Source organism: Hyla sarda, unplaced genomic scaffold, assembly GCF_029499605.1.
Source record: "Hyla sarda isolate aHylSar1 unplaced genomic scaffold, aHylSar1.hap1 scaffold_526, whole genome shotgun sequence".
In the NCBI taxonomy this organism is placed as follows: Eukaryota; Metazoa; Chordata; class Amphibia; order Anura; family Hylidae; genus Hyla; species Hyla sarda.
This window is the reverse complement of record NW_026610537.1, coordinates 208608-233538: the sequence shown is the minus strand read 5'-3', so window position 1 is coordinate 233538 and position 24931 is coordinate 208608. Positions and strand designations below refer to the sequence as shown.

At 46.9% G+C, this 24931-nt stretch overlaps 1 protein-coding gene across 1 annotated transcript in view; it reads right to left on the bottom strand.

The window, feature by feature from the left end:
* Positions 1-20231: 20231 nt before the first annotated feature.
* POLR2A (RNA polymerase II subunit A) overlaps positions 20232-24931 on the bottom strand; it is a 29403-nt gene continuing 24703 nt past the window's right edge. The window contains exons 24-29 of the mRNA XM_056554014.1: positions 24667-24849; positions 24386-24589; positions 24117-24303; positions 23826-23939; positions 23516-23665; positions 20232-21786 (exon numbers count right to left, since the gene is read on the bottom strand). Coding sequence (XP_056409989.1) covers positions 20630-21786; positions 23516-23665; positions 23826-23939; positions 24117-24303; positions 24386-24589; positions 24667-24849 — 1995 coding nt within the window. The 3' untranslated portion in view covers positions 20232-20629. The remainder of the gene's footprint in view (positions 21787-23515; positions 23666-23825; positions 23940-24116; positions 24304-24385; positions 24590-24666; positions 24850-24931) is intronic.

The following is a 24931-nucleotide window of genomic DNA, read 5'->3' as shown; positions in this document are numbered from 1 at the left end:
AAAGGCAGAACAGCGAGCTGGAAATGCTTTACCATACCGTTTATGGTGACAGCAACCCTCAAATATTTCCTGTGAGCAGGAAAAATAGGAACATGCAGGTAAGCATCCTTCAAGTCGATGGTAACCATGAGATCTTGAGGGTCCAGGATACTGACTACAGAGCGAATGGTTTCCATCCTGAACCGCCTTTTCCTTATGAACCGGTTCAAAAAGCGAAGATCTATGATCATACGCCAGTCGCCCGATGGTTTCGGCACCAGAAATATTGGGGAATACACCCCTGACCCTCTTTGGTCGGGGGGAACTTCTTCTAGTGCATGTTTCCCCACATACTGTAGGACAGAGTCCTCTAGAATAGCCTGTTTTGGCTGAGGAAGTAGCTTTGTTAAAACAAATTTCCTTGGAGGAGGGGAAATGAAATCTATTTTGTACCCCGACTGAATGACATCCAGAACCCAAGGATCCTGGATTTCTTGCATCCAGGTTGACAGAAACAAACTTAAACGTCCTCTGACCGGAGGGGGATTGGTAGATAGCTTCTCTACCTGAACTTCCCGAGGGGAAGGGAGAGGGGAAACGTTGGTGGACCTTAGAGGAGAGTCATAGCTCGGCTTTACTGTCTTTACCGCGGCCGCGTCCTCCACCACGCTTTTGAGTAGACTGGCGTCTCTGGGATCTGGAAGGGCCCTGGAACTTCCCCCCCTTGGATCTACCCTTGCCCCGAAAGGACTGTACAGGTAGGCATTTACCTTTTTTATCAGCAAAACCCTCCATGATTCGGTCTAACTCAGACCCAAAGAGCCAATTAGGCTCAAAGGGCATCCCACAGAGGTTGAACTTTGAGGTATTATCAGCTACCCAGGGACGCAACCACAGGGGGCGCCTGCTTGCGGATGAGAGCGCCATGGACTTGGCAGCAAGTTTGAGGTGCTGTTGGGATGATTCGCATAAGAAGTCTACCCCAAGGAGTAGCGTTTTGAAGCTGTCCAGAATATCCTCCCTAGCAACATTACTTTCAATCTCAGACTGAATGCGTTGTACGCGTTCTTTGACAAAGTCGGCAACCTCACTTGAAGCGACAGCCACCGAGGCAGATGCTGAGGCCGCCGAATAGTTGCATCTTAGAAGGGAGTCCACCTTCCTGTCAAGGGGGTCCTGGAGGTTACTGCCATCATCTGCAGGAACTAGAACCCTCTTGGACAGCTTGTTAACAGCCATATCCACTTTTGGCGGTGGCATCCAGGATTCCGACTCAGCTTCTGATAGAGGAAACATCAGCTTGAACCTCCGGGTAACAACAGCAGGCTTGTCTGGGTGCTTCCACTCGGCTTTCATCAGTTTCCTAAGTGTATCATCCACTTTGAAACCCAGAGGTCCTCTAGAGGTGGATGTAGAGGCTTCCCCTTGATCAACATCCTGATCCCTTGATCGGATGGATCTAAGCAATCTCTGCGTCTTTTCCACAGGAAAAAGAGGCGGAGAGATCACTTCCTCTACTGACTGTTCCGACTGATTGCCCACGGACATAACGGAATCCTCCACGACAGATGGAGGACCAGACTCGGTCCTAGGCCTCTTAGGGGCAAAGGAATTCTTGATCTCGTTGATAGAATTTCCCATGAATTCTTTCATCCAGATCAACATGTCCTGGACTGTAGGTTCAGCTGGATTAGCGGGTGGACGACATCCAGGACACCTGTTATATTCATATGAATCAGGCAGTGGAGTACCACAGTCAGCGCAAGTTAGATGGCGCTTCTTTGAAGCAGACTTGCGACTACCAGCATGTGTATCACTCGACGGAGGAGTGGACATAGTTCTGGAATTAAAACAATAGGTTAGAAAGACACCAGAACTGTTACCATTGCAGCGCAAATGGAAAAAGAGTACCTATTGAAAAATAGACAAGCTCTTTTACAAAACCCAAGAATAGCAGGAACCACACAAGTGTAGTCAAGCTAGCAAGGCAGCAAGAGGCCAAATGAAGGCCAGTACTGCCTTAAATAGGGGAGAGGGCGGCAATTTTAAAATAAGCCCCGCCCCTCCAGGAAGTCAGAGCACCAACCAGATCGAAATCTAAAAAAAAACGATCTGAAATAAAACATTTTTGCTCTGAGCCCCTTCCTTACCTTGGAAGGGGCAAGAAACTAATATATTAAGTATAAATAATAGTTAAAACTAGCGCTCATTGCGCCAGAAGGCTCCGATGCCGGACCGGAAGTTGTCAGATGACGCACTTCCGGTCCGCGGCTCTGCACACAGCAGAGGACCGGAGCGAGACAGCGGCGCTGCCGGAAAGGTAAGGGCGGAATGCCCGAGTAGCAGAGGGATCTGAGGATCCCTGAACCATAGAGGGCGGCGCTCAGCGCCGCCTGAACAAAGAAAATAAACTGTATCTACGAACCCGTACCGAAGTACCGGTCATAGATACAGAGTCTGAAAAAACTCAGCTGGGGCAGCGCCAAACAACGCCGCCCAGGCTGATAGAAAAGAAGGGGCAGCAAGCTGCAACCCTGCTAGAAAAAAACAAACCCTTCTCCACATAAAAGAGGGGGGAGGGAAAAACTCCATGCAGGCTCTGCTAAAAAACCAGAGCCTGCACCGTCCTGCTGTCCTGCACAGGACAGAAAAAAAGCAATGTGGCCTAAGGGAGGAGGCCTTATATGGGGGTCTAATTAAGTCTTTAATTACTTGGGCGGAATTAAAAATTCCACCGTCCTGCCAGCTTCACAGGGGCAGAACACCCCACTTGTGCTGCTGGTTAGGACGTAAGGGAAGCCTCCATTTTCTTCCAGGCTTGGGTACTAGGAACACTGGGGAATAAACCCCCATGCCCCTTTCGTGTAGGGGAACAGGTTCTACCGCAGAACTTGAGATAAGCTCTAGGATGGCTTCCTCTAAAGCCTCCTGTTTTGCAGAAGCTAGAGAGGGGGATATTAGACACCTTTCTGGAGGGAGATACGTTAGGGGAAGGAAATAACCATTCTCCACTACATTTATGACCCAAACATCTTTTATTAGAGTTTCCCAAGCTTTGAGAAAGAAATGAAGGTGCCCGCCTTCAGGTATACTTCTCGCGTCAGAATTCTGGCTTCTTTGAGCCTCTGGCTCTAGATGATCCCTTCCTTGTGGATCCTGATCCTCTGCCACGTCCAGAACCTCTATATTGCCTGTTACCTTGTGGAGATCGATCTCTCCTGGGTTGATTATAGCGCCTGCGAAAGGACTTCTCTGATAAAGGAAGGTTCTTCCCCTTCTTATTGGAGAGCTCCTCCATAATGGTGTCATGTTCAGGACCGAATAATTTAGCCGGATTGAACTCCAGATTGCCAAGAATGTACTTGGAATGACTGTCTCCAGGCCATGGTCTTAACCAAAGAGCCCTCCTAGCAGCTGAAGATAGGGCCATGTTTCTAGAAGCTAACTTCACCTGTTGACAATTGGAATCATATAGGTAGTCCATACCTAGGTTAACATATTTAAAGGACCTAAGTAAGTCCTGTCTACTGACCCCAGAGTCTATGTCATCCTGTATTCTTGAAAGCCAAGATCTCATAGCTCTTATGACCTCAAAGGAGGCATTCCCTACAGCACACTGGCTGGAAGATGCTGTATACGATCTTCTGAGAGTGACCTCCATGCGTCGGTCCATGGGATCCTTGAGACTAGAACCATCATCAGATGGGATAATGGTTCTCTTAGAAAGCTTGGCGATGGCGTAATCCACCTTTGGTGGGTTGACCCAATCCTTAGATCTTTCTTGATCCATGGGGTAAAGAGTTTTAAACCTTTTATTTATAACAGGTGCCTTCTCTGGGTTGATCCATTCTGCCTTCATTAAGTCTAGGATCGTGTCCTCAATCGTAAAAACTCTAGGCCCCTTAGAGGTAGAAGGAGCGTCCTCGCGGGTGGCTGGTGCATTCTCTGCTTGCACAGCTCTGATAAATTTCGGAAACTTCTCCACAGGGAAAAAAAAATTTCCCCTGTAGCTCCTCTTCCTCTGAACTAGATGATTTTGTCTCATCTATAACCCTGAATTCCTCATCAGAGTGTACAACTACAGGCCTATCACTTAGTCTGGGCTTCTTCTTAGGAGGAGGAGCAGTGGTTAATGAATCCTTCAATTCTTTGATGGAAGAAAAAACAAAATTCTTAACCCAACAGAATATGTCCTGCATAGATGGCTCAGTGTCTGGTGGTAACCTGGGGCGACAGGTGGAACAAATAGGATAATCGTATCCGTCTGGAAGGGGAGTCTTGCATGAGTTACACTCCAAATGCTTCCTCCTGTGGGAGGATTTCCCATAGATCTCCCTGCGCCCTCCTGAACCTCCTGAATCCATAGAAGACATCTAAGAGATAAGAGAAAGATTTAAATTCTAAGGAAAAAAATCAACTCGCAAGTATAAATGGACTCCTCCTATCAGGGCAGTAAGAATACCTATTTCTCAGGTATATTAAGTGTGGAAACAACACACCGAATAGGGTAAACGTCTAGTAGCTTTCAGACAATAGTCTTCTGGCTCCAAGAGACCAGAGCCAGGCTAGGGGGCGTTTAAATAGCTGCAAAAATTGGGCCAAAAAATATAAGCCCCTCCCACTTCCGGATCCTGTGCCCGGAATTTTAATAATAAATCAAATCTCTTACCTCAACTCTAGGAACCTTTACCTAACCATACCACCTAAGCACACTTGATCTCTAACATATTTGAGCTCCCCCTGATAAGAACCGATTCCTCACTGCTCTGTACGGATCCGCCGGAAGTGACGTCCCGCAATCCTCGGGCTACAGGAAAATGGCGCCGAAACCGGAAGTGCGGCTAGCGTAGGGTCCGCGAATCCTCCCGGACCCAGGAAAGATGGCGGCGTGCACCAAACCGGCGGACCCTCCTGCAAGAAAGGAAAAGAGAAAAAAATAAGTAGGTAGGGGGAGCGTGGACGTCCATGCTCACACTAGGACAGACAAAAAACTCACTGTTCTAGTGCGAGCCTGGTGCGTTATACCAGGGCAGGGGGGGAGGTCCCGGGGTATTTTTTTATTTAAATCATTAAAAAATCCCAGGTCCCATTTACTCACAGGGGCGGAGACACACCCCACATTGTGCTGCTGAGGGACGCTAGGGAAACAAGTTTACCTTCAAAGCGAATGGAACATAGTTTAGTTTTTGAAACTGAGTCCCCTTGCCAATTTTTGAGCCACAGAGCTCTTCTGACCGAGTTAGATAATGCTGCTGACTTAGCCGCCATCCTGACAGATTCTGCTGAGACATCTACCAAGAAAACAGTAGCAAGTTTTAGCATAGACATGGAAGAAAGCAATCGATCTCTAGGAGTTTTATTTTTGATATGGCTTTCCAATTGACCTAGCCATAAATATAAAGACCTTGCTACACTTGTAGCTGCAATGTTGGGGTTTAACCCCTTAACGACGCAGGACGTATATTTACTTCCTGCGCTGGCCCCGCGATATGAAGCGGGATCGCGGCGCGATCCCGCATCATATCGCGTCGGTCCCGGCGCTCATCAATGCGGCGATGTGCGGGGATGTGCGGTATTAACCCTTTAGAAGTGGCGGTCAAAGCTGACCGCCGCTTCTAAGGTGAAAGTGAAAGTGACCCGGCTGCTCAGTCGGGCTGTTTGGGACCGCCGCGGTGAAATCGCGGCATCCCGAACAGCTTGCAGGACATCGGGAGGGCCCTTACCTGCCTCCTCGGTGTCCGATCGGCGAATGACTGCTCTGTGCCTGAGATCCAGGCAGGAGCAGTCAAGCGCCGATAACACTGATTACAGGCGTGTTAATACACGCCTGTGATCTGTGTAAAAGATCAGTGTGTGCAGTGTTATAGGTCCCTATGGGACCTATAACACTGCAAAAAAAAAAAAGTAAAAAAAAAGTGTTAATAAAGGTCATTTATCCCCTTCCCTAATAAAAGTTTGAATTACCCCCCTTTTCCCATAAAAAAATTAAACAGTGTAAAAAAATAAATAAAATAAACATATGTGGTATCGCCGCGTGCTTAAATGTCCGAACTATAAAAATATATCATTAATTAAACCGCTCGGTCAATGGCGTACGCGCAAAAAAATTCCAAAGTCAAAAAGTTTTGGTCACTTTTTATATCATTAAAAAATGAATAAAAAGTGATCAAAAAGTTCGATCAAAACAAAAATCATACTGATAAAAACTTCAGATCATGGCGCAAAAAATGAGTCCTCAAACCGCCCTGTACGTGGAAAAATAAAAAAGTTATAGGGGTCAGAAGATGACATTTTTAAACGTATACATTTTCCTGCATGTAGTTATGATTTTTTCCAGAAGTGCGACAATATCCAACCTATATAAGTAGGGAATCATTTTAACCGTATGGACCTACAGAATAATGATAAGGTGTAATTTTACCGAAATATGCACTGCGTAGAAACGGAAGCCCCCAAAAGTTACAAAATGGCGTTTTTTCTTCGATTTTGTCGCACAATGATTTTTTTTTCCGTTTCGCCGTGCATTTTTGGGTAAAATGACTAATGTCACTGCAAAGTAGAATTGGCGACGCAAAAAATAAGCCATAATATGGGTTTTTAGGTGGAAAATTTAAAGGGTTATGATTTTTAAAAGGTAAGGAGGAAAAAACGAAAGTGCAAAAACTGAAAAACCCTGAGTCCTTAAGGGGTTAATAAGGCAGAAGAGGCATCCCAATTCTTCTTCAGAATCCCCTCCATTTTCCTATCTAATGGTTCCCTCAATTGTGAAGAATCCTCAAAGGGCAGAGTTGTCTTTTCATAACCTTGGCCACTTGTATATCTATTTTAGGAGGTTTATTCCATAACATAGTATCTTCACTATTAACCTCTTCAGGACACAGGGCGTATGGATACGCCCTGCATTCCGAGTCCTTAAGGACCGAGGGGGTATCCATACGCCCGTGGTAAATCCGGGCCCCACCGCTAGCCGGTTGGGGACCGGAGCCGGATGCCTGCTGAAATTGTTCAGCAGGCATCGCGGCATATCGCCCAGGGGGGGGGGGGGGTCATTATGTCCGCCCATGTCGGCGATGGCCGCAGATCGCTGGAAAATTCAGCCCAGCGATCTGCGGCGATTCCGGGTCAATCGGGTCTCCAGTGGCCCGGTGACCCAGAATTACAGGCTGTTCGGGGCCGTCTCTGATGGCCCCGAACAGCCATAGCCAGCAGGGGTGAGGTGGCACTGGTGCCACCTCACGATCTCCCTGATTCGTCGGCCGGTTTACCGGCCTACCAATCAGGGCACCTGCTGCGGGTGTCACTCCCGCAACCCGCTCCGCCCCTCTTCCGGAGGACGTGAGCTGGTGCAGGAAGTTGACCCCGGCAGCTGGGGACCCCGATCCCCGGCGTCCCTCGACGACTGACCTATGTACGGCGGCGTGGAGCAGCAGTTGGTGGTGAGTGACGGCCTCCTGCTGTTGCTTAGCAACAGCTCCCAGCATGCAAAAAGGGCATGCTGGGAGCTGTAGGTATGCAACAGCAGGAGGCAGACCATCACAACTCCCAGCATTCCCTTATGGGCATGCTGGGACTTATAGTTTTGCAACAGCTGGATGCACATTTTTTCTATGGAAAAGTGTACCTTCAGCTGTTGTATAACTACAACCCCCAGCATGCCCGTTGGCTGCCGGTGACTGCTGAGAGTTGTAGTTTTGAAACAGCTGAAGGCACACTGGTTGTGAAACTCAGTTTTTTTTTTTACCTAACAGTGTTTCATGACCGGTGTGCCTCCAGCTGTTGCAAACTACAACTCCCAGCATGCACCGTACATGCTGGGAATTGTAGTTTTGCAACAGCTGGAGGCACACTGGTTGTGAAACACTGAGTTAGGTCAAAAACTCAGTGATACATAACCAGTGTGCCTACAGCTGTTGCAAAACTAAAACTCTCAGCATGTACAGTCTGTCAGCGTATGCTGGGAGTTGTAGTTTTGCAACAGCTGGATGTTCCTCCCTCCCCAATGTGAACGTACAGGGTACACTCACATGGGCGGAGGTTTACAGTAAGTATCCGGCTGCAAGTTTGAGCTGCAGCAAATTTTCTGCCGCAGCTCAAACTGCCAGCGAGAAACTACTGTGAACAACTACTCCCAATGTTACCAGACAGCCACTGACTGTCCAGGCATGCTGGGAGTTTTACAACAGCTGGAGGCACCCTGTTTGGGAATCACTGGCGTAGAATACCCCTATGTCCACCCCTATGCAAGTCCCTAATTTAGGCCTCAAATGCGCATGGCGCTCTCACTTTGGAGCCCTGTCGTATTTCAAGGCAACAGTTTAGGGTCACATATGGGGTATCGCCGTACTCGGGAGAAATTGTGTTACAAATTTTGGGGGCTATTTTCTGCTTTTTAAAAATTTTACATTTTTGGGAAAACAAGCATTTTAGGTAAAAAAATATATATTTTTTTTTTACATATGCAAAAGTCGTGAAATACCTGCGGGGTATAAAGGTTCACTTAACCCCTTGTTACGTTCCCCGAGGGGTCTAGTTTCCAAAATGGTATGCCATGTGGGGGTTATTTTGCTGTCCTGGTACCATAGGGGCTTCCTAAATGCGGCATGCCTCCAGAGCAAAATTTGCTTCCAAAAAGCCAAATGTGACTACTCCTCTTCTGAGACCTGTAGTGCGCCTGCAGAGCACTCCCCCCCCCCCCATATGGGGTGTTTTCTTAATCGGGAGAAATTGGGCTTCAAATTTTGGGGGGTATTTTCTGCTATTACCCTTTTTAAAAATGTAAAATTTTTGGGAAAAGAAGCCTTTTAGGTAATTTTTTTTTTTTTTTTTTACATTTGCAAAAGTTATGAAAGACCTGTGGGGTTATAAGGTTCACTTTATCCCATGTTACATTCCCCGAGGGGTCTAGTTTCCAAAAAGGTATGCCATGTTTTTTTTTTTTTTTTTGCTGTTTTGACACCCTAGGGGCTTCCTAAAGGTAACATGCCCCCCAAAAACCATTTCAGAAAAATGTTCTCTCCAAAATCCCCTTGTCGCTCCTTCACTTCTGAGCCCTCTACTGCACCCGCCAAACACTTTACATAGACATATGAGGTATGTGCTTACCCGAGAGAAATTGGGCTACAAATACAAGTAAAAAATTTCTCCTTTTTCCACCTGCAAAAATTCAAAAATTGGGTCTACAAGAACATGCGAGTGTAAAAAATGAAGATTGTGAATTTTCTCCTTCACTTTGCTGCTATTCCTGTGAAACACCTAAAGGGTTAAAACTCTGACTGAATGTCATTTTGAATACTTTGGGGGGTGTAGTTTTTCTAATGGGGTCATTTATGGGGATTTTTAATATGAAGACCCTTCAAATCCACTTCAAAACTGAACTGGTCCCTGAAAAATATCGAGTTTGAAAATTTTGTGAAATATTGGAAAATTGTTGCTGAACTTTGAAGCCTCTGGTGTCTCCAAAAGTAAAAACTCATCAATTTTATGATGCAAACATAAAGTAGACATATTGTATATGTGAATAAAAAAAAAATATTTGTAATATACATTTTCCTTACAAGCAGAAAGCTTCAAAGTTAGAAAAATGCAAAATTTTCTAATTTTTCATAAAATTTTGGGATTTTTCACCAAGAAAGGATGCAAGATACCACAAAAATTTACTACTATGTTAAAGTAGAATATGTCACGAAAAAACCCCCTCGGAATCAGAATGATAAGTAAAAGCATTCCAGAGTTATTAATGTTTAAAGTGACAGTGGTCAGATGTGCCAAAATGCTCTGGTCCTTAACCCCTTAAGGACCAAGGACGTACCGGTACGTCCTTGGTCCTGCTCTTCTGATATAACGCGGGGTTACACAGTAACCCCACGTCATATCATGGCGGGCCCGGCGTCATAGTGAAGCCGGGACCCGCCTCTAATAGCGCGCAGCGCCGATCGCGGCGCCGCGCGCTATTAACCCTTTAGCCGCGCGCTCAAAGCTGAGCCGCGCGGCTAAAAGTGAAAGTTCCCGGCTAGCTCAGTCGGGCTGTTCGGGATAGCCGCGGCTAATCGCGGCATCCCGAACAGCTGACAGGACAGCGGGAGGGCCCCTACCTGCCTCCTCGCTGTCCGATCGCCGAATGACTGCTCAGTGCCTGAGATCCAGGCCTGAGCAGTCATGCGGCAGAATCGTTGATCACTGGTTTCTTATGAGAAACCAGTGATCAACATAGAAGATCAGTGTGTGCAGTGTTATAGGTCCCTATGGGACCTATAACACTGCAAAAAAAAAAGTGAAAAAAAAAGTGAATAAAGATCATTTAACTCCTCCCCTATTAAAAGTTTGAATCACCCCCCTTTTCCAATAAAAAAAAAAACACAGTGTAAATAAAAATAAACATATGTGGTATCACCGCGTGCGGAAATGTCCGAATTATAAAAATATATCATTAATTAAACCGCTCGGTCAATGGCGTGCGCGCAAAAAAATTCCAAAGTCCAAAATAGTGCATTTTTGGTCACTTTCTATATCATTTAAAAATGAATAAAAAGTGATCAATAAGTCCTATCAATGCAAAAATGGTACCGTTAAAAACTTCAGATCACGGCGCAAAAAATGAGTGCTCATACCGCCCCATACACGGAAAAATAAAAAAGTTATAGGGGTCAGAAGATGACAATTTTAAACGTATTAATTTTCCTGCATGTAGTTATGATTTTTTCCAGAAGTCCGACAAAATCAAACCTATATAAGTAGGGTATCAGTTTAATCGTATGGACCTACAGAATACATATCAGGTGTCATTTTTACCGAAAAATGTACTACGTAGAAACGGAAGCCCCCAAAAGTTACAAAACAGCGTTTTTTTTTCAATTTTGTCGCACAATGATTTTTTTTCCCGCTTCACCATAGATTTTTGGGCAAAATGACTGACGTCATTACAAAGTAGAATTGGTGGCGCAAAAAATAAGCCATCATATGGATTTTTAGGTGTAAATTTGAAAGAGTTATGATTTTTTAAAGGCAAGGAGCAAAAAACGAAAATGCAAAAACGGAAAAACCTCCGGTCCTTAAGGGGTTAAGGGCAAAATGGGCTTGGTCCTTAAGGGGTTAAATGGGAACCTTGCTCTGAATTCTTCAGCGATCATGAGGTTTTTTTTTCAGGGTCCTTCCACTCTTCTAAGATCAGGCTTTTAAGGTTCTCATGAATAGTGAATGTATTCTGTTTTTTGGGTTTTAATCCCACAAACCCTAACCCTAACCTCAACCGCCTGGATAGGCCCAACTTGATCCCGACACCAGCCCCAGGACCAAGAGGTAAAAACCTCCATGCTTCCCAAAGGAACAGGAAAGACTGAGGGTTTGTCTGGGGAGGAGCCTTTTAACCTCTTTGTGCTTCCTGTTCCTTTAGGATCAATGGGGGACAATCTCATCTGTGGTGCTGATGTGATGAAGTGAAAACTAACACGTCCCTATACTAGGAAAATAAAAAATAAGACCTGGTCTGGAAAATCAAGACCATGTCCACCTCCTTCAGACACTAAGATTAAACTGACTAGCTCAGAGCCTGAAGGCGGGTATATTCTGCTGGGAGGAGCCGACTTTTTATTACCATAGTGTCACACCTCCTAGAGACAGCAGCATACACCCACGGTCTGTGTCCCCCAATGGAGCCAATCGAGAAAAGGGGGCCTCCAGCGCTGCAAAAATTCTGCCACCAAATACTTTCAACTGATATTACAATCCAGACACACAGGTGTTTTTGCAGATAAAACAATGACTATATCAAGTGAATTCTAATTGTGGAAAGACTGTTCTAACTCCAGCCCCTGCAGCACCCTAATTGCCTAAATTGCCGAATGTCCTATTTTCCCTGACCCTTCCCAAGGGGTAGAACCTAGTATTGCATGAACATTCTTATATGAGAAATACTGTATAAATATTTTTGCATTAATCTTTTAGCTTATTTTATAGCATTTTTATTTATAGACAGTCTGAGGCAAGGGCTCTTCATTCTTACTCTTTTATTCCTCTTATTCTCTTTTACATTCTTATATTTTTACCTTCATTCTTAGCCTAGTAGGACTGTTTTACTATATTTGTTGTTGGTTATCCTTTTGGCACATTGGCCCTCATTTACTAAGAGTGTTGTGTAGGTTTCTTTGTGGGTTTTAATTCCCTACAATTTATTTTCCACTGTATTTACTAAGGTTTCCCTACATTTTTTTTTTTTAACACATGCTCTGATATGTCGGGTTTTCCCCAGCTTAAGTCCACATTTTATGTGGAAACCTTAGTAAATATGTTGCTTTTTGTGAAAATGTCGGGACCACGCCCCTTTTGAGACCACGCCTTTTCCTTACAGCCACGCCCCTTTTCGGGTTCTCTTAGCAAAATGGAGTTAGTTGGGTTTTTTCAATTCTGGCACAAACAGAATTTAATGCGACAGATTCTGGCGCACAACCCGACAAAACATGTCGGGTTTGCAATAGTAAATGAGGACCATTGGGTTTGTGTGCAACACAGTATTCTTGGCTTGGTAATTCATGTTTTATGTTGAGCTCTCATTTTTTAGATGTGCACTCTCAGGCAAAGCTATTCTGCAGCCTCTGCATCCAACCTTGGTGGTTATTGCATACTCGGAAGTCATAAGTTGTCAAAAAGAAGATCATACAGATCCTGGCATCATGAGACAATATTCTAGCTCAATTTTAGTCCACACAGCTGGCCCTTAAAAGCTACATCTCTAGAAGTCCTACAGTACCATCTTTAGCAGTCCCTGGCATACGCACCCTCTTCAGTCAAAAGGTTTGGGCCTGTGGAATCGCAAACCCAGCGGGTTGGACGAAAGTGTTCCCTGAAAGGGTGGAAGCAACTGAAGCATGGTAGGTCCTTGATTCCACCTTGGTGGATCATGTTGACTACAGATGCATGGCTTCTAGGTTGGGGGCCCATCTGGAGGAAGCTCAAGTACAAGGTACTCTGGCAAAGCAGACTCTTGCGAGGTCACAGACTAAAAAGGTGCAAACTGTAGGAGTGCACTCTGACAACATGCCGACAGTCTTCTACATAGACAGGGAGGAACCAGATCTCAACCTCTCCTTGAAGTGGGATTAGTGTGAAGCCTAATTAGGCTGTATTTGTGGGAGGGGCGTGAGGTATATAACGCACCACGCCCCGCATCCAGGTGCGTGTGTTGCGTTTGGCGGTTGTACTTGTGCACCGCTGTGAGCTCCCACGTCTTCCAAGCTGAAGCTGTTTCTACCATCTCGGAGAAGAAGCGCCATCTCGGTAGGGTAAGCCGCCGTAAGGCATGTGTTATAGGGGTTCCAAAATGTCTGCACTATGAGGTCTCACGTTTTCCCCGGCTTCGGTGGCCGGCCCCGTGTCACGTTAGCGACAGTTTCCCCATTCCAGGGCAGGAGGGAGGGAACAGGGGAGGGATCCCGCACTATTCAGCACAGGGAGCCGGTACTCACGTGGGATCCGGGCGGGACGACCGGAGCGTCTCGTTTTCCTTGCTGGTTTGTCTGGCGGGGATCTCGGGGGGGGGCTCCGGTGTCTGGCATGCTCCCGGCCAAGACACCCCGGCGGTCGGGGGCAGTTTCCCTAGCGTCAGGCGCAGGGAGGGCGTGACTATCCAGAGGAGGGGAGGGGCCAGCGCCGCACCACGTGGTCGGCGGCACCATCCACACGCACCTCTCGGCACCCGGGCAGTGCGGACGGGGAGTCTCGTCATTCCTGTCGGTCTAGTGTCCGGCGGGGGTGTCGGGGCACTCCGTTTGCATCTCCCTCGCCGGGCCGGGGCGAACCCCAGCAAGCCGGGAACTCCGCCCACCTGTTTCTCCTTACAACTGGAGGGGGGCGTAGGTTGTCGGCCGAGTACCGTGCGGGGCCGGCGTCGATCCATGGGGGCACTACATGGAGCGGCGCCGTCCACGTACAGCCACGATCGGCAGTTGGTCGGTGCGGACGGAGAATCGCGGCATCCCTGTCGGTCTGGCGTGTTGCCAGGTCCGGCGGGGATGCCGGCAGGGGCTAATTTTACGTTTTTCCTTTGCTGGGCCCAGGGAATCAGCGTCCCCCATGCCGGCCGGGGGGGGGGGGGGGGCGGGGGATCCCCGGCAGGCACCTGAGTGGGTGGGGCCAGCACCATACCACATGGGGTCAACAGGTCCAACTCTATTTGTCGGGGCATCTTCGCTCCACTCGGAGGGAGGGTCCGGTGGGGCATTAGTCCCGCAGGGCGCCGGCAGGTCTGGGGGGGGGGCCGCAGCGGTCAGGGACGGTCCAAGGCAACAAGCGTTGTTGCCGGTGGCTGGTACGGCAGTCAACCATTCCCCAGCATGTCAGCATACACAACCACTCTCAGAGTCAGATGCGCGCAAGCTCCCGATTCACAACCTGGTCACGAGCCATGCTACCAGAATTACTATAGGTTCCCCAAACAATCAGGCACTCGTATCATAGTGTCACAACCACAATGTGTAGACATGACACAATTAAATGATGATGATAATTATGATTGGAAACATCCCATTCACAGGCACGTTGATAGAATCTGATGCAGTTGTTTTTAAATTTGTTTGTCACACAGCACGTGTTGTTAGTTTCAAGCAAGTTATAGTACGGTCCGTGTCCTTGCCGTGGACAGTTGTCATCTGGTCAGATCAGGTGGGTTGAATACCACAGATAGGTAACAGGTCATCGGTAGTCATGAGGCTTAGGTTGCCAGGCTCGTTGTCACGAATCACACTGCCACATGCGTCACAATGATCAAGTATAGGCAGTAGTTGTTACCGCTATCCTGGCTCGCCTTCCAGGGGAGACTACTGTGGATTGATGTTACTGACACGTCTTCAGAGCAATCAATAAATCTTACATCGGATTACTGATACATCCTGACTCATCTTCAGGAGAAACCGCCTCAATACTGTTACCGACACGCCTTCGGAGCAGTATGAGTTCCGTCACAATCACGGTCATCGTCACGCTCGACATCTCGGGCCACATCACACAAGCTCTCACATAGGCAGTCGGTTTTACCATTGACTCTGACACGTCTTCAGAGCCAGGGGCCTCTGCACAGGACCGCCGCCAGGTTCTGGGTCACGTTGTTTGTTACACATAGACCGTGGTTTTACCGCTATACCTGACACGTTCTTCAGGGGAAGCCACGGTTGCTATTGTTACCGACACGTCTTCGGAGCAATAGTCTTGTTACATGTTGCATCCTAATCCATGTGATATGCGCACCGGCCCATAAACACACGGAGGCACAGGCCTCAACACCGTCACATGACCACACTCGGCTATGGCACCACACAATACCTGCACGCTTTCCCCTTTTAGGAGCCATCAGGCTCAATTCACAGTTGTCTCTGCGGGGCACCTGCCGTTCTAGCAAGTTTCCGTGTTTTGGGGTCATCACATGACCACACTCGGCTATGGCACCACACAACAATACCTGCACGCTTTCCCCTTTTAGGAGCCATCAGGCTCAATTCACAGTTGTCTCTGCGGGGCACCTGCCGTTCTAGCAAGTTTCCGTGTTTTGGGGTCATCACATGACCACACTCGGCTATGGCATCACACAACAATACCTGCATGCTTTCCCCTTTTAGGAGCCATCAGGCTCAATTCACAGTTGTCTCTGCGGGGCACCTGCCGTTCTAGCAAGTTTCCGTATTTTGGGGTCAGGTTAAATTACATGTCTTCTGTTGTCTTAGGTTTCGGTCATTGGACGTTTATTTTGGTTGTATCAGCTAGGGAGTGGCAGGTCAGTATTGTTATCAAAGGTGGCAGGGGCATCAGTAGGGTTGTTGTTTTCTCACAGTGTTCGCTTCTTTCTCCCCGGCACCCACTTGGACCGGACAGGTCAGAGTGTGGCAATATGTCTCACGGATCAGATATCGAAGATCCTTTATCGGTTCCAGATACCCCTGCCAGAAGCTCCGAACGCGGAGCCACGTCCTCCAAGTACCGCACATGGACCATACCGAAATTGATGGAGGAACTCCGTAGGAGGAACGTTCCTTTTCCGGCATCAGCCCGCAAATCCGAACTATTCAAGTTGTTGATGGCTGACCCAGGGGCAGGGAGTAGTGGGGAAACAGGCCCAGGGCAGTCTTCATCAGCTACCCTTGACGAACTGCATACCATGATGACCTCCGTGATGTCATCAATTGCAGCGTTCAACTCCAGACTGGATTCACTGGAGCAGGGCAGTACCCGGGATCCGGCGATCCCCGACAGGGGGGCTACCCTTTCAACCCCCCAAGCCGCAGTGTCAGGTACGCACAAGGGAGCCCCCAAAATTGCCCCTGCTCATTTCGTGCCTGCCTCTATCCGCAAGGACATATTAGAGGGGAAAGACAAACTTAGCATCCTTGCTTATCACGTCTCAAGACCTCACGGAGACAAAGACAGTCGCCTGCGGTGAGCTGTCAGTAATACTAAAGAGCAAGGATGCCAGGCTAAGTTGTAAACTGACTTTCCAAGAATTCGTCCTGGCATTCAGTATGTACAGGGACATAATATGCTCTGCAAAACCAGAACGTAGGGAGGAGCTGGATCTATACCTCTATGAAATCACGGAATTTTCATATAAGTACGGGGGAAGTAATTTCTACGACTACCACCGATCATTCTCCGCCAAGGCGGCAGCAGCCCACAGCCAATTCGGTTACATTACCGACTGGAGCTTGGTGGACACAGTGCTGTTCTGCAAGCACTTCGCAGGCCTGAAATCATCGGCCTGTGCGACATGCCAATCCATCTTCCATTCCACAGCCTGGTGCAGCAACCACCAGCCCGAGACCAGCACTAGCAGAGGTGGCACGTCCGGGTCAGGCTCCAATCCGAAGGTCACTCCTACAGTTGACTAACTAGGGCGTCCGGTCCGATATTTAGGACGCAGTCAAATCTGCAACAATTACAATTTGACCACGTGTAATTACAACAATTGCAGATTGTTACATGTATGTTTCCTATGCTATAGGGCCCACCCGAGTACAACGTGTTCGGTAAAAGGGCAAGCATGACTAGGCGGGGTCAGGATACAAGCTCTGGCACAAGTGCTAATAGATCATCCCGACCAAAGCTGGGTCGAGTGGTTGATCAATGGATTCACCCATGGGTTCCACACTGGTCTAGTGGCTTTGCCCCAGTGCATATTCGAGTGCAAAAATTTGCTTTCAGCTATCCAGGAACCCCATGTAGTATCGGATCTGCTCAAGGTGGAGCTTGACCGGGGTTACATCATTGGGCCTTTTCTGCAACCCCCCTTTGAAAGTTGGCGGGTAAGCCCGGTGGGCGTAGTGACGGGCAAATTCAATAATAAAAAATGAATGATCTACGATTTGTCCGTGCCCTATTCTTTGGCAATTCCTAGCTTAAATTCACTGATTCCATCAAACGAGGTGTCGATGAAATACACTTCCGTCGATCAGGCCATCCAGCTGGTACTACACCTAGGTCCGGCAGCATGGTTGTCCAAGGCGGACATCACAGATGCCTTCAAATTACTGCCGATACACCCCGACCTCTGGAAATGGCATGGCATTAAGTGGCAAGAAATATACTATTTCGCGACCAAACTAACATTCGGATCAAAGAGCAGCCCATGGCTTTTCGACCAACTCGCACAAGCATTACACTGGGCTTTAGTAAATACTAGGAACTGTCACCACGTTCTACACTACTTAGATGACTTCCTGCTTCTTGAACCTTCCACTTCTCACCCTGCGGATCTATCCAGCCTCTTACATCTGTTTTCACTTCTTGGTGTTCCAGTGTCCCCCAACAAGACGGAGGGCCCCACCACAAGGTTAACCACCTTGGGTATTGTCCTAGACTCAGTTTCACTACAGGCCAGCCTCCCTCCCAAGAAACTAAACAGGATACAAGAGATGGTACACAAATTCACAGTCACCAGGGTCACCACAAGGGCAGAGCTCCAGAGCCTACTGGGCATGTTAGCCTTCGCCATGCGGATCATACCACAGGGCAGAGCTTTCACTTCCCGTCTACTTGCCTTACTTCCAACAGGTATCACCCAAGACAGTCCCATCCATCTCGACCCCCAGGCCATGGCTGACTTGGTGATGTGGGACAGTTACATCTCACAATGGAACGGGATCTCCATGTTCATCCCTGCCGTCTCGCATGATTCACCCAGAATCCTCACGGACGCATCAGCATCTGTTTGTTTCGCTGCAATATTTGGCAGTCACTGGTTGGCAGATCGCTGGCCAGTAGAGGTGCTATCCATATCCAGCTTCCTCAAGACATCAGCACTTTTCGAAATTTACCCCATAGTAGCAGCAGCCCAGACATGGGGGCACAGTTGGACAGGACAGACGGTCCAGTTCTCCTGTGACAATGTGTCCACAGTCGAGATCGTAAACAAAGGGAGATCTAAGTCACCTGAAATCATGAAATTTATGAGGAGATTGGTATGGCTTTCGCTGCAACATAAGTTCAATTTTGTCTGTAAACATGTGGCGGGTGTTGTGAATCTGGCGGCTGATGCCTTATCTAGATCTAAAGTAGACGTTTTCTTCCAGGTGATGCCCGAAGCGGATCTCGCGGGTTATCCGGCACCACCATGTGCCACGCTAAGGATGGATTCGCTCATTATTCAAATGTCACGTTTAAACTTATAAAGAAATCTCTCGCTCCTAGCACCAAGAAGTCATACGATGCCGCTCTGTCTTCATACAAATATTTCCTCACTACATTCAACATTCCGTTTTCTTACGATACACAAACCATATTATCATACATAGGCTTCTGCCATTCAGCCCGCAATCTATCACCCTCCACCATCAAACATCTAGCCGGCATCCAACACTTTATCTCCCTCTCTTACTCTGACAAACCATCCATCATGTCAGTACACACAATGAAGGCAGCACTTAAAGGGGCTCAGCTCAGTAGAACACCTGCCAGCCCAGGCCGCCTTCCCATTTTGGCAGAATTGTTCCGTTCCATGTCAGACCTTCTGGACAAGAGGCCGTTTGGGTTCATGCCCAGTTTAGTTTTAAAAGCCGCAATTTACTTAGCCTTCTATGGTTTTCTCCGGCCAGGGGAATTCACGTGCAGGTCAGCACACTCACCAGCCTTGGCCATATCACAATTGACAGGGGTAGAGGGCCAGTTTGAGCTAAGCCTTAAGGTCACGAAGACGGCCAGGGGAGGGGCTGTTATCAAATATTTTCCCTCAGAAAATCCCTGGTGCCCCGTGGCTGTACTATCAAGTCTAACGCAAGCTTTGGGAACGAAACCTGGCAATTCCCCTTTGCTGCCATTTAATTCAGCCGCACTCACCACGTCACAGTTCTGTAACCATGTCCGTACCCTGATCAATACCCTGGGTCTGGAGGCAAATAAGTTTTCGGGCCATTCATTCTGCATTGGCGCAGCTTCCTCAGCTTCCGCACACAAGGTTTCACCTCACATCATTAGGAAGTTAGGGCGTTGGAGTTCAGGCTGCTTTGCCACATATATTCCAGATCCCCGAGTAGAGATGGCTGACGTGTTTAAACATTTGGCTCTTTAATTCAATAAACCACTTTTCGTATACCCTACTTAGCTGTCTTTCATTTTTGCCCTCTTAAGGCTGATCCTCGGTCACGGTTTCCAGGCACAAGTTCAACCCTATATATACACATGAGTATTGGTATTTAATGTTTTATTACAGGTGAAGGCGAGTTCACTACATACAGGTAAGTCATTTTACTCCTTCCCAGACCTTAGCACGCGGTTAGCACTGACCACAAGTGTGAAGCCTAATTAGGCTGTATTTGTGGGAGGGGCGTGAGGTATATAACGCACCACGCCCCGCATCCAGGTGAGTGTGTTGCGTTTGGCGAAACCCACCCTTCCCCCCCCCCCTCTCTTCATAAATCCTTACATAGGGGATGCCCTCTTAAGGCTGATCCTCGGTCACGGTTTCCAGGCACAAGTTCAACCGTATATACATGAGTATTGGTATTTAATGTTTTATTACAGGTGAAGGTGAGTTCACTACATACAGGTAAGTCATTTTACTCCTTCCCAGACCTTAGCACGCGGTTAGCACTGACCACAAATACTTTTACCTAGTAGTCGATTACATACAAGGATCCATCAATGTAGTAGTGGATTGTCTGAGACGAGCAGCAGCAAATCCTGCGCATCAAATCTGCATACATGTGAATGTACCCTAAGAATTGCCAGGTGTGCAAGTGAAAAAAAAACGATCAATAATGAGACTGAACACTGGAAATATTACAACAAATTTTTTTATTTTGAAGTACAGAACTTCACTTTACATCAGTCACCCATTTACATTTCCAAAGAAACTTTGCAAAAGACTCAATGTTGACAAATGTCAACCCTCTAAGATCAGAGATAAAACAAATAGTAATTACAAATCAGAACCATTTCACCTTAAATCTATAAATAATGCGCAGGTGAGGAGACAAGATAACTGCTAGCGGAAAAAGCAATGAATCTCATGAACATCCAGTCTTTATCACATTGAAAAGCACAAGGCTAACTTAACATTGCCTTCTAAAGCGGCAGAAGGAAGCTGCAGACTATGATCCAAGCCAACACGCTGTCCCTCACAATGATGGACATCGGTGTGTCCAGTCCAGGTGGATGTGCGTGGATATTAGGAGTCTCCTCAGTTCTCTTCATCACTGTCATCTGGACTGATAGCTGGACTTGTAAGACTGTATGTCGGTGATGTGGGGCTATACCCCGGTGATGTAGGAGAGTATGTGGAGCCTTTTGGACTCGTTGGCGAGTATGTTGGTGAAGTTGGGGAATATTTGGGAGAGGTTGGGGAATATGTAGGTGATGTAGGAGAGTATTTGGGGGAAGTAGGTGTATATACTGGGGATGTAGGGGAATATGTAGGAGATGTAGGCGAGTATTTGGGGGTTGTTGGAGAATAAGTAGGGGATGTTGGAGAGTACTTGGGAGATGTTGGGGAGTACTTGGGGGAAGTTGGAGAATACTTGGGGGAAGTTGGCGTGTACTCTGGAGAGCTTGGACTGTATGATGGGCTGGTCGGTGTATATTTGGGGCTTGTTGGGGAGTAGCTAGGTGAACTGGGGCTGTAGCTGGGGGAGCTGGGAGTATAGCTTGGAGACTGTGGGGTGTAACGTGGACTTGAAGGAGAGTAACTGGGCGATGTTGGTGAATAACTGGGGCTTGTAGGACTATAATTTGGAGAAGTAGGGCTATAACTGGGAGATGTGGGACTGTAACTGGGGGAGGTTGGAGTATAGTTAGGAGAAGTCGGAGAGTAGTTGGGAGAAGTAGGAGAGTAAGAGGGTGAAGTTGGGCTGTATGATGGTGATGTAGGCGAATATGAAGGTGAAGTTGGGCTGTATGAGGGGGATGTAGGGGAATAGCTGGGAGAAGTGGGAGAATAACTGGGACTTGTTGGGGAATAACTGGGACTTGTTGGAGAATAACTTGGAGAAGTGGGCGAGTAACTGGGAGAAGTTGGACTGTAGCTAGGACTTGTTGGAGAGTAGCTTGGAGATGTGGGAGAGTAGCTTGGGGATGTAGGACTGTAACTGGGACTTGTCGGGCTATAACTTGGAGAGGTTGGCGAGTAACTGGGACTTGTAGGAGAGTAGCTGGGACTTGTAGGAGAATAACTTGGGGAGGTGGGACTATAATTTGGGCTTGTGGGAGAATATGAAGGGGAGGTGGGACTGTAAGATGGTGAAGTGGGGGAGTAACTGGGGCTTTGCGGAGTATAGCCTCCAGGACTCCTTGGTTCATAAGCTGGAGAAGTGGGGGAATAACTTGGAGACATAGCGCCACCTGTAGAGGAAAATAACAGTTATAAAAGTTACAATGAAGGATAAACACAAGTGCCCCCACATCCGGAGTGACTGCAGATCATCATTTCCGATGCTATACCAGCTTAGTCATGTGACTTTAACCATTATGTGACCAGACATCTCTAGTACATGCGGATTTGAGGCTATACAGTTCTCTCTTGTTCAAGTATTTAAATAATATTTGTGCTTTTATTTTTATTTTAGTAATTTTTTGTACTATAGGTGAAAACAACCAATAATTTTATAAAATCTTTTAAATAGCACAAGGGGTACTCTGGTGGAAAACAACTTTCATATCAACTTGCTCCAGAAAAACAGATTTGTAGGTTACCTCTAGAGATAAGCAAAGTTACACTGATTCGATACGTCACAAACTTCTCGGCTCGGCGGTGGCTGACTATCCTGCATAAATTAGTACAGCTTTCAGGTGCTCCAGTGGCTGGAGACTCTCCTAGGACTGTATCCACCTTTTCAAGCCACCGGAGCACCTGAAAGCTGAACTAATTTATGCAGAATAAAGTCAGAATGCACCGAGCCGAGAAGTTCGTGACGAATCGAAGCACTAACTTCCCTCATCTCTAGTTACCTCTATATAAAAATCTTAACCCTTCCAGTATTTATCTGCTGCTGTATAATAACTACAGAGGAAGTTGAGTTTTTGTCTGACCACAGTACTCTCTGACACGTCTGCCCATGTTAGGAACTGCCCAGAGTAGGAGCAAATCCCCATAGCAAACCTCTCCTGCTCCGGAAAGTTCCTGATATGGACAGAGGTGTCAGCAGAGAGCACTGGTCAGATTTAAAAGAACTACACAACTTCCTGTGGAGCATGCAACAGCTGATAGGTACTGATAAGGGTTGAGATTTTCTAAAAGAAGTAATTTACAAATCTGTATAGCTTTCTGGCACTAGTTGATTTGAGAGAAAAATAAATAAAAGTTTTACAACGGAGTACCCCTTTAAATAATTTTCAATTGTGTCCCCTTTCTTTTACAGCCATTTCTATTATAGAGGTTAGAGATAAAGCATATAAAACAAAACTGATTAAAATACTTGTCATCTAAAATTTACATATTTACCTTTTGTGCACCCCATAAGGTCATAAGACATTTTTAATACTGAAGATTTCTCCTCTAGCTGACACATTAGCCCCAGATACAAGGGGAAGACAGCCCTGATCCTCACTCTGTCTCCTAAGACCCTGCAGCAGCAATCACCATTGGCAGAACAGCAAACCATATGGCCTCCTGCTGAGCAGTATACACAGCGCTCATGGAGTACTGTGTATACCACGATTTAAGGGCAGGGACTAAAACCATCCCACGTCTTCACTTTGGAGATCCCAGTGGTCATGCCTGCATTCTGCAAGAAGCCTAAAAGGACGCTTAGTTGACACCAGCCTAAAAAAGTCAATGAGTGGTCAGCAAGTGGTTAAGATTCTAAAGGAGCAGAAATGCGCTGGTGATAAGACTTCTGTAGTGCAGGGAAGACAGAGGATTGCTAGCACAAGGCTGATACAATCATGTCAGATCTGCAGGGTTAGAAAAGAGATTATCTGCTACATATATAAGAATCCTTGTGAAATGATTCAATACACCGAGCGGACAAAAAGGCTTTAGGTAGACAAAGCTCTGCTGATGTAACAAATATCCAATAAGCCCTCCACAAGATGAAGCAGCATGGAAATAATCTAAGGTCCTGGCTCTTACCTGGAGAAGGAATGTACGGACTTGAGGGACCGGGAGAACCAGGAGAACCTGGTGTGGGAGACCAGGCAGGAGAATAGCCTGGACTGAAGCCACTGGCATCAGAGGCAGCACTGGGAGAGAAGCCAGCAGCTCCAGGGGTCATGCCACTTCCTGTAAAATAAAGGTCATAAGCATTAGTGTCCAGAACGTCTTCCGTTCAATGAGAAGATGCTCGTATTGTTACAAGGTGAATGACTATAAGAAAACCTGGGACACAAACTAAAATCAAAGCCCACTGCATGCTGGGCATATACTTTTAGAAATGCCATACCTAGACTCGGGGACCAGGCTCCGTAGGCTGGGGTAGCACCTTGGTTCCATGGTGTCATGGCTGGAGACATTCCCCCCATTGGGCTTGGGGCAGTTCCAAAGAACATTCCAGTTGCTGAAGAAAAAAAAAAAAAATTATATATAATATATATATTATATATAAAAAAAAAAATTATATAATATACACACACACATACATATATATATACATGTATAATATAATATCTCTCTCTAAATAAATATAAAAGAATCAGACAGAGCCAAAGTGACCACATATTCCATCACTACTTACGTCCGGCCACTCCCAGCCCAGGGATGTTTGTAGGAATCTCCATTCCAAATTTACATTTCTCTGCATCCAATAAAAGATCAAAGCAGCCGGTTCCAGCGGGAGCCAGCTGCCCCAACATGATGTTCTCAGACACCCCCTTCATGGGATCGGTTTCCCCATGTGCTGCTGCCTCCATGAGGACATCCACCTGTAGAGGAGGGAAAGAGTTATTCACAGACTAATGACATCCTGCATAATTTGCACAAGGATTAAAAAAGGACTGCACCCACCGTTTCTTCAAAGGAACACTTCATGAGTGGTCCGGTGTCCTGCCTGTTCACACCGTGACGAGTGATCGCCATCAAGTGGCCTCTACAGGTCATAGTGTCACACAGGAGGGCCAAGTGCCGATAGTTCACATAAGAGCCGTCAAAGGAGATTACGTGGTACAATTCTCTCTCCAGAGCTTTCCTGACAGCCTCTATCCCCAGAACCTGAAAGATGGAGACAATACAACTCAAGGCCCAAGCGGGAAGAGAAAGAGCAAACAAATAATGAAGCCCAGACTTACAGTGAAGATCTCTACAATGTCATTGGATGTAGTCCGCACAGGATCAACATCTTTTTCACTCAAAACCCGCATCAAGCTGACTCCATCCGTCTCAAGGATCCATTCCTGAAGAGCCTTGAACTCTCCGTCCTCTGTTATTATGATCTTCTTCTTGTTGTCTGTCTGAGGTAAGTGCATGTAAACCTGGAAACAAGGGAGACAGCATTGAATATCTTCTCCAAACACCTGATGCCACCGCATTCTCCTCATGGTTGGCCTAGGCAAA